The 12601-nt window shown below is 29.4% G+C and overlaps 1 protein-coding gene across 1 annotated transcript; it reads right to left on the bottom strand.

Annotated features, from left to right (window-relative positions):
- Nucleotides 1–659: 659 nt before the first annotated feature.
- LOC134830183 (sodium/hydrogen exchanger 9B2) lies at nucleotides 660–12134 on the bottom strand. The gene is made up of 7 exons (XM_063843575.1): nucleotides 11916–12134; nucleotides 4297–4793; nucleotides 4074–4246; nucleotides 2871–4005; nucleotides 2726–2800; nucleotides 2503–2629; nucleotides 660–1757 (listed from the first exon to the last, which is right to left on the bottom strand). Exons 2-6 carry the CDS (start codon nucleotides 4787–4789, stop codon nucleotides 2547–2549), a joined length of 1959 nt encoding a protein of 652 aa, XP_063699645.1. The 5' UTR covers nucleotides 4790–4793; nucleotides 11916–12134; the 3' UTR covers nucleotides 660–1757; nucleotides 2503–2546.
- Between the last annotated feature and the right edge of the window lie 467 nt (nucleotides 12135–12601).

Here is a 12601-nt window from a genome sequence, read left to right as displayed (position 1 = left end):
TGGATGGAATATTGTTACGAAAAATTCTTTCAAATGCAATGAACTAAATCTTCTTATGTCGGTGACTAGAATGATTCTGTTCAGAAAATTTCGAAAAATTCTGTGAAACGCCCCAGAAGTTACAAACAATATCCAATAAATGTACCAGACAACTCCATTAAGTATTACATATGTACCTACTTTAACATTATGTACATTGTAATTTACGGTATATTACACAAACTTGTCATTTTATCGTGTTCGTATCAATTTTACGTCTTCTTCATATATCACATGAACAGATGAGTGTAAAAAGTTGCATTTTCTTTATACTTCAACAAACTTAACTCAAATATTAGCAACAATAACAAATAATTTTAATTGTTGCACGACTTTTGTCGCCTGATGTTAATATATCTTTGAGATAATTTTAGTTGATTGTTTGAAATTGCAATAAAGTTCTGTTAATAATACCATAAGTATCATACAAACTTTAATTAGTTTGATTTATTGTTGTTAGTTATTATTCATTTTTTTATATTTTTTAACACGTTTTTAATTAATGGAAAAATTTCAAAGAATAACTTTTATTGCGTTATATTATTATTGACGTTTAATTTATTTTTATTTATATATTGAAATTTTATTTGAGGTTTTCCTGAAATATGAAAAAATTAATAAACATTCGTTGTAACAATTATTTATTTTATTTTATAATATATTTAAAATGATCAAAAAATAATATATTTCGCTACTTTTTCTTACTCACTATATAACAATTCTTATTTCCTAATATTTTTTGTTTTAGAAACAATTTCTTCTCATATCACTACTTTTTATTCATTTTTAAATTTATTCACAATATTATTATTATTTATTTTTATATAGATAAATATCTTTGATGCTTTTCTGTCTTTACTTTCTTTATCTGTACATTTATTTTTTTCCTTCTAAAAAATAGAAATATAAATTTTGCTTTCTATATACACATAAGTTTTTCTAATGATTTATGGAGCATTTTGTTTGTGTCTGTTTTGAACATCCAAAATTTAAGCGATATTTAAACGATGACAACAACAAAAAAAATCTTAAATATATGACTCGACACTCTGATTTCTGTGTGAAAATACAAAAATATGGTTTTTGGCATAAAATATTTCTCCTCCTATTTATGTAACTTATATTTTATGTTTTCACATTCGTATATAATAATATCAAATTGAATATATTTTTTTTTCAAATAGAAATAATGCAGAACAAAAAAAAACTTAAGAACTATGCTTGATCAACTTTTTTCTTTTCTAACGACGTTTATCTCTTGTATCATGGTTCTTTTGATAAAATATAAAGTTAAAGGCAAATTCTGTATAGCAAATGATTATTAGTATTTGTACATCATAAATTATTTTTTTCTAACTGTAAACCGTCTATGAAGCAAGAGGAATGGAAAAGAATGTTTAGTTGTGGATAATTATTTAGAATGAAAGTTCTCGTTGCATTTTCATGAATCAACAGAATATAATTATTCAAACGAGAGATGCATTGACTATATTCAGCGGTTAAATATTTTTCAAATTCCTTCTTTTACCACAATTCCAACTTTGCTCTCTTTTTAAAGTTTTGCACACAGACAAATTCCTTTCCATATATCATGCGATCTGCTTGCCTCCTCACAATCAGCACAGAAACACCAATAAAACGAAATCAATCCTCAATGCGCTGTGGATCGCTGTTGCTACTGTACGATGATACTTATTATACACATATTGATTTATAACCTGAAAAAAGAATTTATAAGCTATAATATGTCTTGGTTTGTTTTTTATTTACTGATCTTCTACCACACTGTACTGTGCATGTAAGTAATGATAAATTCGGTGAACATGCATATGTAAGCAAAGATATTAAATTTATGAGCACTTTGATAGACGTAAAAGAGAGGAGGCATGTATACATACAAGAAACTTGGTTAATGAATATGGCACGTTAGGATAATTGAAACGTTTAATATTTTATGCAGGACGATAAAGAAGAATTACTGCTAATCATTATTATCGTTCACTTGTTCCTATATACTTTTGCGCTCTCAGTGAGCATGGGAAAATTTTACATTAGCACTACTTTTCTTTAGTATTGAAAATGTTATAGCTCCCGCGCAGCCAATTTAAAGCACATTCACAGAAAAAAATTAAACAGTCGTCTGTCTCCTTTGCATGATATAAAATGCTTTTTCGTCTATTGATGCGGTACGATGACTTTGTGCTATTTGCTTCAATAATGACAAAGGGATTCTCGTATGGAACTAATTACTACAAAAGGTACAGACGGAAAAAGCAATTTACCGAGAAAAAAGGTTCCGTGTTAAAACATTTAATTTATAATTAAGTCAAAATGGTCATTAAGTAATTGTTTTACTGCTTGGAGGTTCAAAAAAAAAATAAGAAAGTGTATGAAATGCTAAGCCACTGACTAAAATGATTTTTGTGAAAATTAGCAGAAAATAACAAAAAAATGTATATTTACTTTTTCCGATAATTTGCCTTGTTAATTTTTTTTTATTTAAATCATTATTTAGTAATGGTAAACGAAGGAGCCGTTAAATGCCTATTTGATGCGGTATTATCTCGAGTAGTCTTATCCGATGGGGATTCTATTTCATAAAGAGAAAAAAACAACAACAAAAGAAGAATATTAATGCCGGATGCCGTTTACATCAGACTCTAAGATAATTTGTTTTCTAATATACCTGGATCGTCACGTTCCTCCTCTTCATCGATAATACTGATATCGTGCAACGATGGTCGATGACTTCTTCGCCAACCTGTCAATGGTAAAAAAAAGTGTGCGGATTTATTAGCATGCGAATTAAGAGGATTTATTTTTCTTCATACCTTCCGTATTGACGGGCTGCTTTGTTTTCTTTAGTAGCTTGGTGCCCGTAATTGAGATAAGAATGGCTCCGATTGGAGCAGTTACGACGATACTTAAGATACAAATAACCAAAACAGCATCAGCGTAATATTTCAGTTTTTCAAATTCCTCTTCATTTTCGTGTTTGAGAATTTGTCGCAAGGCAACAGGTCCTAGCGCTGCCTGTACAGTTGCTTTCGACATCCATGACAATGATACGAAGACACGCTCCTTCCAATTCAACTTATCGCCGAACGAGATAGCAATGGTGCTCAAAATACGGAGAATAACACCAGTAAAGAGGATTATCAAGCAAAATTTAACCATTTCCGGATCAAGCAAGCTGATTTTGACAGTAGCACCAGTCACACCGAACAATATTGGCTCAAAAATCATCCAGAAAATTTCAAAGGCTGTCGAAACGGGATTATCCTCGAGATCCCAACCTTGTCGGCACCAGAAATAGGAACTTGTGAAAGCCGCAAATACACATCCCAGAGGTCCAGCTCCTTCATAATGAAGTTCTTCACTGCCGTAGATCGCAAGTAATCCACCGCCAAAGAGCATGAGCGTTCGAATAGGTACCACATACTCGTCTCCCTTTTCGGGGACAATCCGCGAAAGGCAGCCCCACAGAATGCCAAATCCTAAGCCGCCGAAAATGCATACAGGAGCCTGTGAAATTTGAAATGCCAGACCGCCTCCTTCGGCAAACATTAAACTGCTTAATATACCAAAAACGGCGACTGAAAGAGCATCATCGATACCCGACACGGCAATAATTAACGTTGGAATGCCCTTAACGACGCCATATCCCTTGATACGAAGCCGATACAAGCAAGCGACCACAACTGCGGGAGAAACTGCAGCAAAGATTGTGCCCATCAAGCAAGACCACAACCAAGGAAGACCGAGTAAATAGTGAGCCATGACGACTACGATAGCTGCCTCGACAATCCAAGGCACAATGGCAAGTTTCAAAATTGTTTTGTATATCTTTTTAAAAGCTTCAGGGTCCATTTCCAAGCCAGCACGCACCAAAATAATGGTCAATGCGATACGACGCAATTCTGCTGTCACGGGTTCAATGTCGTCAATCGTTACCCAACCGACATTCTACAAAAACAACATTAATAAACTTCGAAATTTATGATCCACAATAATTGAGTTAACTAATAAATTACCTGCAATAGAATTCCAGTAAACAGCATTCCAATCAGCCGAGGAAGAGTCGTAAGCGAGATAATCCATCCACCAAAGTTAGCAGCGACTGTCAGCACAACTAAACTGAAGAGTTGACCTCCGGGAGCGGCACTTTCACCGACAATTGCATACAAAGGCACCCACAGAAGAAATCCTACAGACAATAAGTGATGAATTAAAATTAATAAACTTCATTCAACTTACCTATTAATACGATCGACAATACTCTGGCTACTTGTCGATACGGTGGGCAAAAGGGGAATGGACATATTTTTTGCCATCCTGGTGGCTCCCAAGCATCACTATGAATATCCTCTTTATTGCGGCATTGCATGCAAAATGAATAAAGCCACGATTTCCCATTACTGTCATCACCAGTGGGTCCTTCGACGTTAATTTGCGGTGGTCTGGTACCGTTGGACTTGTCCGAGTGGTGGTCATGTCCCGCATTGTGCAAAATACTTTTCCGTCGAACTGGCCCAATTTCAGAGTGTTCTGAATTGTTGCTGGAAACTTTTCGACGTGGTGACGACGAATGGTGGTACGCGTGATGTTCGTATGCCGGATTATCCAGACCTTTGTCGGAGTTTATACTAACTTTACGTGAGACATTTTGTGATACCGAAGGCGTTGTAGTTGAGGTAACTGCCGGTTGTATGACAATCGGTTCGTTGTTCTGATCCGAGCTGGACATCATAAATCTGCAGAGACAGGTAAGTGAGGCATGAAAACAATAGTCAATAAAATTTTAATCTTTCGATAATTCGTTTTAAAAGAGGTTCCGAAAATGTAATAAATTACTTTTGGTCTGTTTACAAGTGCAAAGGCATTAAATGACGTTCAATTAAAAGTTTTACGTTATTGCTGCACTTGTGTTATTTACATTCAGCGCTAAAAATAAAATGATTTGTAAATTGATTTCGTATCCTTTGTTCGCGGCTCTAAAGTTCAAAAATTAGTTTAATTTTCGTTTTCGTATATACTCTAAAAAATAGCTAATTAACACCAACTAAAATACTAGATTTTTAATCAAAGCTAATTAATTTAATTAAGCTAGATACGTGAATTGAAGTCATGCGTTTGAATTTGCATTTCATTATCATCTTTCAATTTTGATAACTTGTAAATTATATTTTTTAAAAAGTTGGGTAATTATTTCCATCACATTAGGCTGTTCCAAAAATATTTTCTGTTTCATGTTACATTTATAAAAAAATAGTATTTCGACCAGTTTTCATAGAAAAACTTTAAAAATAGTTTAATTTTGTATTTTGTTATTTAATAATATGTTTAAAAATTATAAACAAACATTTTTAAAAAATTTACTAAAATTTTATTTTAAAAATTTAAGGCCGATTAATATTTATTTTTCAAAAAATTTTTTTTCAATTTTTTGCTCAGTAATAAATTAAACGATAAATAGACTCAAAAAAAAATTTTTTAATCTCTAATTTTATTAGAAAAACTTTTCAAAACTTATATTTTTGTCACCATTTCTGATGAAAATAATTAAAAAGGAAACAAGATAAATTTTTGGAACACCCTTAGTTTGTTTGTGTTGCCCTCTTCTTTAAATGTCGTAATATTTGAAATAACAAAAAAAAATTACATGTCAACATATATTTGTAAAATTGATCATTAAGATTTATGTTGTGTGATTTCTTCATAATTTCCTTTAAATTTTTGTATGAAAAGATTTCTCTTTAGGCGTATAGTGTATACTCGAAATGTAGGCAAAATAAATGATGTTGTTATCATCATCATCAAGAACAAAATTCAATTTGCATCAAATTTCTCCAGTTTAAATTAAATTTATTCTCTCAAGCATTTATGATAGTGGTTAAAAGCTCTTTACAGGATGTGTACATATTTTCAGTCAGAGATGCGTTTCTAGCATTCACAAATCGGTTAAAATGCAAATATACATAGCAAGTTTATCATGACAAGCAAGAAAACGAAGACCGAGAAGATGATGATGGTAATAAATATGATGATAAGGAAATATTGACAGTTTCTCTTTAAATATACATCTCTAAGTATACAACTACTGTAAATGCTGTGCAGAAATTCTGATACTAAAATATTGGAAATTAACGGGTAAAAAATGGTTTTTTGAAGTATAAAAACCTTCATTTTTTTCTAAGCAGCTAAAGTAATCCATGAAAAATCTACACAAAAAACGAGATTTAAAAATAGAGTAAAAGTTTCTTTCATCATAAGAAAAGTAAATAATAAAAATTGTGGAAAAAATGAAAAGTACATCTACACGAATAATTTAGTAATAAAAAGGAATGATTTTGCATTTTGAAGGAGAATTTCTTAAGAAAAAAACTTAAAAGTTTTAACTTTAAGAACAAAATATATAAACGCAAATTTAAAGCATTTTCAAACATAATACATATTTGAAAATAATTTACAAACAATATATGTAAAATAAAATAGTACGAAAAATAAAGCATCAAGATATTAAAATTCTGAACAAAATAAAATATTTGTGGGCGGTTTTCGTAACCAAACAATCAAGTACATTATCCTACAAATGTTTCTATAGAAACTCTTAAATTTTTTTCATTACTTTTCTTCTTTTTTTGTGTAGGCGTACATGATGCAGACAGAAAAATTGGGTCATGTTCTAACCATTTTTCATTGGCTTTTTTAATAAATGAAACAAATTACTACAATTGCTAGAGTTCCTTGTTCTCTACATGAATGTAAATAAAAAAATATAAAATATTTCCTTTTTGGAAATCAAGTTAAGAGAAAATATTTTTTATGTATACGTGTATTTGCATACAACAATATAAAAAAAAGTCTTATGCAATATTTTGTTCGTAAAACGACAAATGTCTACTAATCTTTCTGCATAACAACAATATAATAGGTCTTGTACAGAAAAATACATCTACATTTCCGAGGAAAAGTATTTGAAATAATTGTAAGTAAGACGATTTAAATTCTTGAAAAGTTTCTCTGCATACATGTGAAGTACAATAACTCCGGATATAAATATAACAATAAAAAGAAATGAATGCCACCCAGCATGGCAATAATAGTAATCTAATATTCTCACAAAATTGCGCGACCTGACTTTCAATTGCAATTCGGCTGACATCTCTGATTCACAACTCACACCTAATTAAAAAGTTTGTTATTCCTCTTTCGTGTTAACTTTATTACCAGATACACACATATTCTCTTGCAACAATAAATTAAGATTATGCGGCAAGTCCCATTCGCAAAACTTCTGTGCCCAGCTTAACTTTTGATGCAACTTTTAAAATATTTTTATCACTTCTCTTCTAGGTATTCTTTAAAAAGACAAAAAGGGTAAAATATCATTGTTTGTATATTGCATCGCTTGCGCATATAGTAATTGTACAACAACAATTCATACAAACAATTGTGTGTCTCACATAATAAAAAAGAAAAAAATTAGAGATGGAAACGATTTTTTTGTGTTTCAAAAGCCATACAAACACAAAGCTACCCGTATATGCGTTCCGTCGTTGAATAATGTACGTGATTTGAATTCCATTTGACTCATTGATGGTTTATAATAAAATGTGATTTAGTGTAATACTTTTCTTTCAGGAGAAATGTCAAGTCTCGTACAAGGGGCGTATTTAGACTGATTGCATTTGCCAAAATAATGCGGACACAATAAATGGAATAATCTCTCACTGTAAGTTCAGCAGGCGCAGGTAAACTACTCATACATTTTTGTCTCTCTTATTGAAATGTGAGAAAATAAGAAGATATTTTTTTTTGTCGAGTAGTAGCTTCTATGAAATCAATACTTTAGGTAAAGTAGAAGTGATTGTTGTTGATATCGACCGAATGAAAGGTAAAACTTCCTGTTTTTGTTCAATTTTTTACAGAAATTCACGAATCAAAGTTTAAAGAACTTAAGATTATGTTTCTTCAAATTTTTACTCAATAGCAAAATTTCCAATCACGCCACAGAACCACATTCTGTCATTTTGGTTTAATTACACCTAAATCGATACAAAATATATGGCATTCACCACAAAATTGTATGATTTCAATTAGTCCAAAAGCGCTTTATATTATTTGCATACGTGTCGCTTTCATATTATCGCACTAAAAATTTCAAACAATTGAATTTTCGTTCAATTTTCAGCGCCAACACTCGTGATTTGTTCCTACAAATGCTGCACACGAGCCCGGATAATTACAAAAATCAACAATTGCATCAAATCGTCATTTTTGTTGCGAAGAGAAACTAACTCGGTGTAGAAATGTGTATAGGAAAAACAACGTTTCATCGCATCTGACAATATCTACAGCCAAATTTATTAAATATTTTTCCTAGCAATTATGTTTCTCTTGTTTCATTTTATTCGAATCTCTCGATATCACGATGTCAATCTATATCAATTCTTTATAATTTTATTATTTCGCGTTATGTGCGGTATTGTTTTTCAGTTTTGAGGTGGAGTACTCACGCGAGAATATAATTGATATACAAACATATAAACGTAGAGCGAGAGAGATCAATTATTTTGATTCTTTGTCACATCATCGGCATCACACAGACATGCATCACAATCACACTTTCCAGATTTAATTAACGTTTCAATTGACTTTTATGATTTATTTATTCAATAATTTGGTGACAGGTTGCGTAAAGCCTGTCCAGTTCTTTCGTATTCTGAAGCAACTTAGTTAAATTATTAATAAAATAAAATTTTATTAACTTGACAGGAAAAAAAATTCAAATTGAGTACCTATTGATAAAAAAAAACTACTGAATAAAATATTTTTGAAAAAATTATCTCCCAAAAATTATATTTTTTCTCTTTAAAGAAAATAAGAAGAAAAAACTTTGAATTTTATAAAAAATATCTATTATATTTGTTTTTCGAAAAATTAAGTGAAGTTATTGTCAAACAATAAATTTAAAGTTTCGACTAGAAAAAATATATACTAGAAAAATATTTAACAATACCACAAAAAATAATCATTTAGATTATAATTCAAAATGGAAGCTTTAATATTGAGTTTCATTTGGAGTGGCCTAAAGAATAATTAAACACTTTGAGAATCATAAAGAATAATTCATATATTTTCAATGGTTTTGTGGTTGAATTCGCGAAATTTTATTAATGTGAAATTTATAATGTTCATAAAATTTAATAGAGCATGCTGATAAAATTCCATTATATTTGTACTCTATTTAATTTCAGGGGTGGAAACCCTGATACAGGTTTCCTTTTTAAATTAAAAAACAAATATTTATAATATTATCAACGTTTTTTCAGCTTCAATTAAATTGACAGTTTCCCGAAAAAATGTTCAAAATGTACTAGGACCTGATTTGTTAAAGAGTTGAAGGTTGTATATTTAAAATGAGCAAAAGGACATAGATTTAAAATTAAATAAGCAAATAACACTCTTTCATCCAGATGAGCTTACGATACAAATAAATTATTATACTCCCACTAATTATTTATTTAATCATTTATAATAAGTGTATTTAAAACCTCATCATAATTTTTCTGTCATTTTTCTATCCAGAGTGAAAATAACGTGGGAGTGAATTATGGAGTTAAAACTGTTTTTAAATTATTTTTTCATTTTGACTGGATTTTGACCTAATGTACATATAATAATTTTAAAAAAATATTTATGCTAAATATAATAAATTTGGAGAATAATAATAAATAGATTGACATTAAAATCCATGGAATTTACAAATTTTATAATTCATGCTTGTAATTTGCATATCTTTTTAAAAATGTAATTAGTATTTGTTTTCACATTCAACACTTCAACAATTGCAATAATAAAATGAAATGCAAGAATGCATAAAATACGATAGAGCCTCTATTAACACCATCATTAAAATTTAAGCTGTGTATAATTACGGTACAGAAAATTGATAGAATTTTATAAAATATGATGACACGAGTAGCACGAATATTGTGTTTTATTTTAACAGAAGCAGCGTGAATTGCTAGAAACCATTTTTTTAAATAAAAATAAAGTCATAAAAAGTGATAAGATCAAAATTGATAAAAAAAAAGATTTGATAATAAATTTAATTGCCTCGTTTTTGTGCAATTATGATTTTCTTGACATGACGATTAATTTTGGTTGTATAACTACTTACTTAATATTAAATATTGATTGATTGTGGATAATTTTGCATTTCGTTATCACTCAATATAATTATATCTTGAAAACTTGACTGAAAATGTGGTGCATAATAACTTACTAATCACTCTTTTACGATAAAAAAAAATGTCAGTCCGAGAACTTGAACATTGCTCACGCAGCCACAATTACCATAAAAAAGCAATAAAAATAAACCTAAAATTTTATGACAATCTGTTTCACGAAAAAAATGCCGAAAAATATTAGATCAGTTGCTTTTACAATTTTAGCGCAATTTAAAAAGTTCGCAAATAGCAGTAAATGCTTATACTGACTTTTTTTTATTTTATGAGCTATTATTTGTGAATCACTTTTTCACGTGAGTCTTTCTCTTAAATGGCACAACGTTAGGAAGACTACCTAACCAATAATTAAATTTAAATATTAAGTGAACCAAAAAGGCTATTTTATGATTTTATCAGAATTTTTTTCTGATTTTATTTAATAAAATATTTTAAAATAAATTTCATTCCACGATTTCACTAGAAAAATTTATAAAAAAATACAAAATAAAACGATACAAGTTTAATTGTATGAATTGCATATTTGTACCGTAGGATGAAAAATATAGCGAAGCTTATTTTTCTTTGCAGTCGACTTTATGCTGCGAAAAATCAACGACATAAAAGCAATAACAATTTGCTTAAAAGCAACAGGTACAGTCTCGTACACATAGATTATGGGATCTCTAATCCTCGTTTTTCAGAGATAAAAATATAATAAAAATAGATAGAAAATGCAAATATAAGAAAATGTAGTTTCATCGCGCAGAGACAGAAATTTCCATTAAAAGGCATGATATTAAATGAAACGGAGTTTGTCACACAAATAAAAAAATATTTTTCCTTCTACGTTTTATAATTCTTTTTGCTAAGCGTTGAAAAATTCACATAAAATTGAAAAGTAATGGAATATTTTTTTTATTAAGGAAAATTATTCTTCCTTATTTATGGTATGTTTTTTATATGTAAAGTGGTAATAATTAAAGCTACTCAGCTCTTTGTGTTTGACATCATTAATTATAAAAAAAAATAAATTCAAAGTAAATAATTTTATATACTTAGAAAAAAAAAACATTATTTGTAAAAATTGTTATTCTTTCTTTTCTAACGAAGCTTGAAAGTTTTTTTATTTGTATTTTGTTGTGAAATGATAGAATTTTGCTGAAATCACCAAAACGTCTCCCAACTTTTATCACACACGTGCATAAATTATTTTTTACAAGTAAATACATAAAAGAGGAAAAAAGTTACAAGAGAAAGGTCCAATTTTTTTGCTTAATTTTCAAATTTTTTTTTATAAACGTGACATAAACGGAGACAACAAATGATAATTTATTGGCTTCACAATGACTTGGCATCACTCAATGGCATGGAATGGAATGAGCAAAAAAGGATAATCCTCCCAAATTCTCCTTTCAAAAAGCTGTAAGGCTCAATTTTCTTCCCACTCTCTTCTCTTTTTTTTTTTGTTATTTTATTAAGAAATTTCTTATGTACTTTGATACTACAATAAATCACATATACCGGATATCACATATATATGCCTTTTATTATTTATTTTTTTTTGTGTAAAATAAAAAGAAGGAAATAAAATTTACTTTTCTTCGATTTTTGTATGATGAAAATAAAAGGTAACACACTTACACATTAAATAAATCAATCAGATACGATTTAGAAAGGATTCGGTTTTATTTATTTTTTTTCTTCTTTCTTTCTGTATTTTTATTTTATTATTGTATTATTCGTTAATTCACTTATTTCGATTTTGCACTTAAATTTTATTTTGGTTTTGTTTTTGCTTTTCCTTTCTTTTCCATGAATTTATTTACGGTCTTTGGTAACTTCTTCCGATCGTTCCTTAAGTACCACACAAAATTAACTAAAATTGTTTTCCATTGACTTAACTCTTTTATATGCCACACATACTTACACGCGACATTAAACGTTCGTCATATGAAATAATAATATTAATATAGAAAAAAAATTCTTCAAGCTCCAATACTAGATTACCATAGACATGTGCAATGTGTTATGTATCGCGTGTAATCGTCACCAATATTTAAACATTGTGTACGTACATTGTGTATTAAAACAAAACAAACAAATAGTCGAAACGATAAAATAATAATAATACATAAATACAACAAACAAACAAAAAAAAAATACACAAATGAAGTTACTATTTAAAAGTGTTAATAAATTTAATCAATGTTGTTGATCCATATCGTGTCTATCTTCATATAGTTGTCTGAGCAAATAATGTACCACTCATATGTGTCCGCCTGATGCAATTTATTCACGATGCCGCGGCAAGCCGTCGATGACAATAT

The sequence above is a fragment of the Culicoides brevitarsis genome, chromosome 2 (genome assembly GCF_036172545.1).
Source record: "Culicoides brevitarsis isolate CSIRO-B50_1 chromosome 2, AGI_CSIRO_Cbre_v1, whole genome shotgun sequence".
In the NCBI taxonomy this organism is placed as follows: domain Eukaryota; kingdom Metazoa; phylum Arthropoda; class Insecta; order Diptera; family Ceratopogonidae; genus Culicoides; species Culicoides brevitarsis.
Note: the sequence above shows the minus strand (reverse complement) of the source record. Positions and strands in the feature narration are given on the sequence as shown.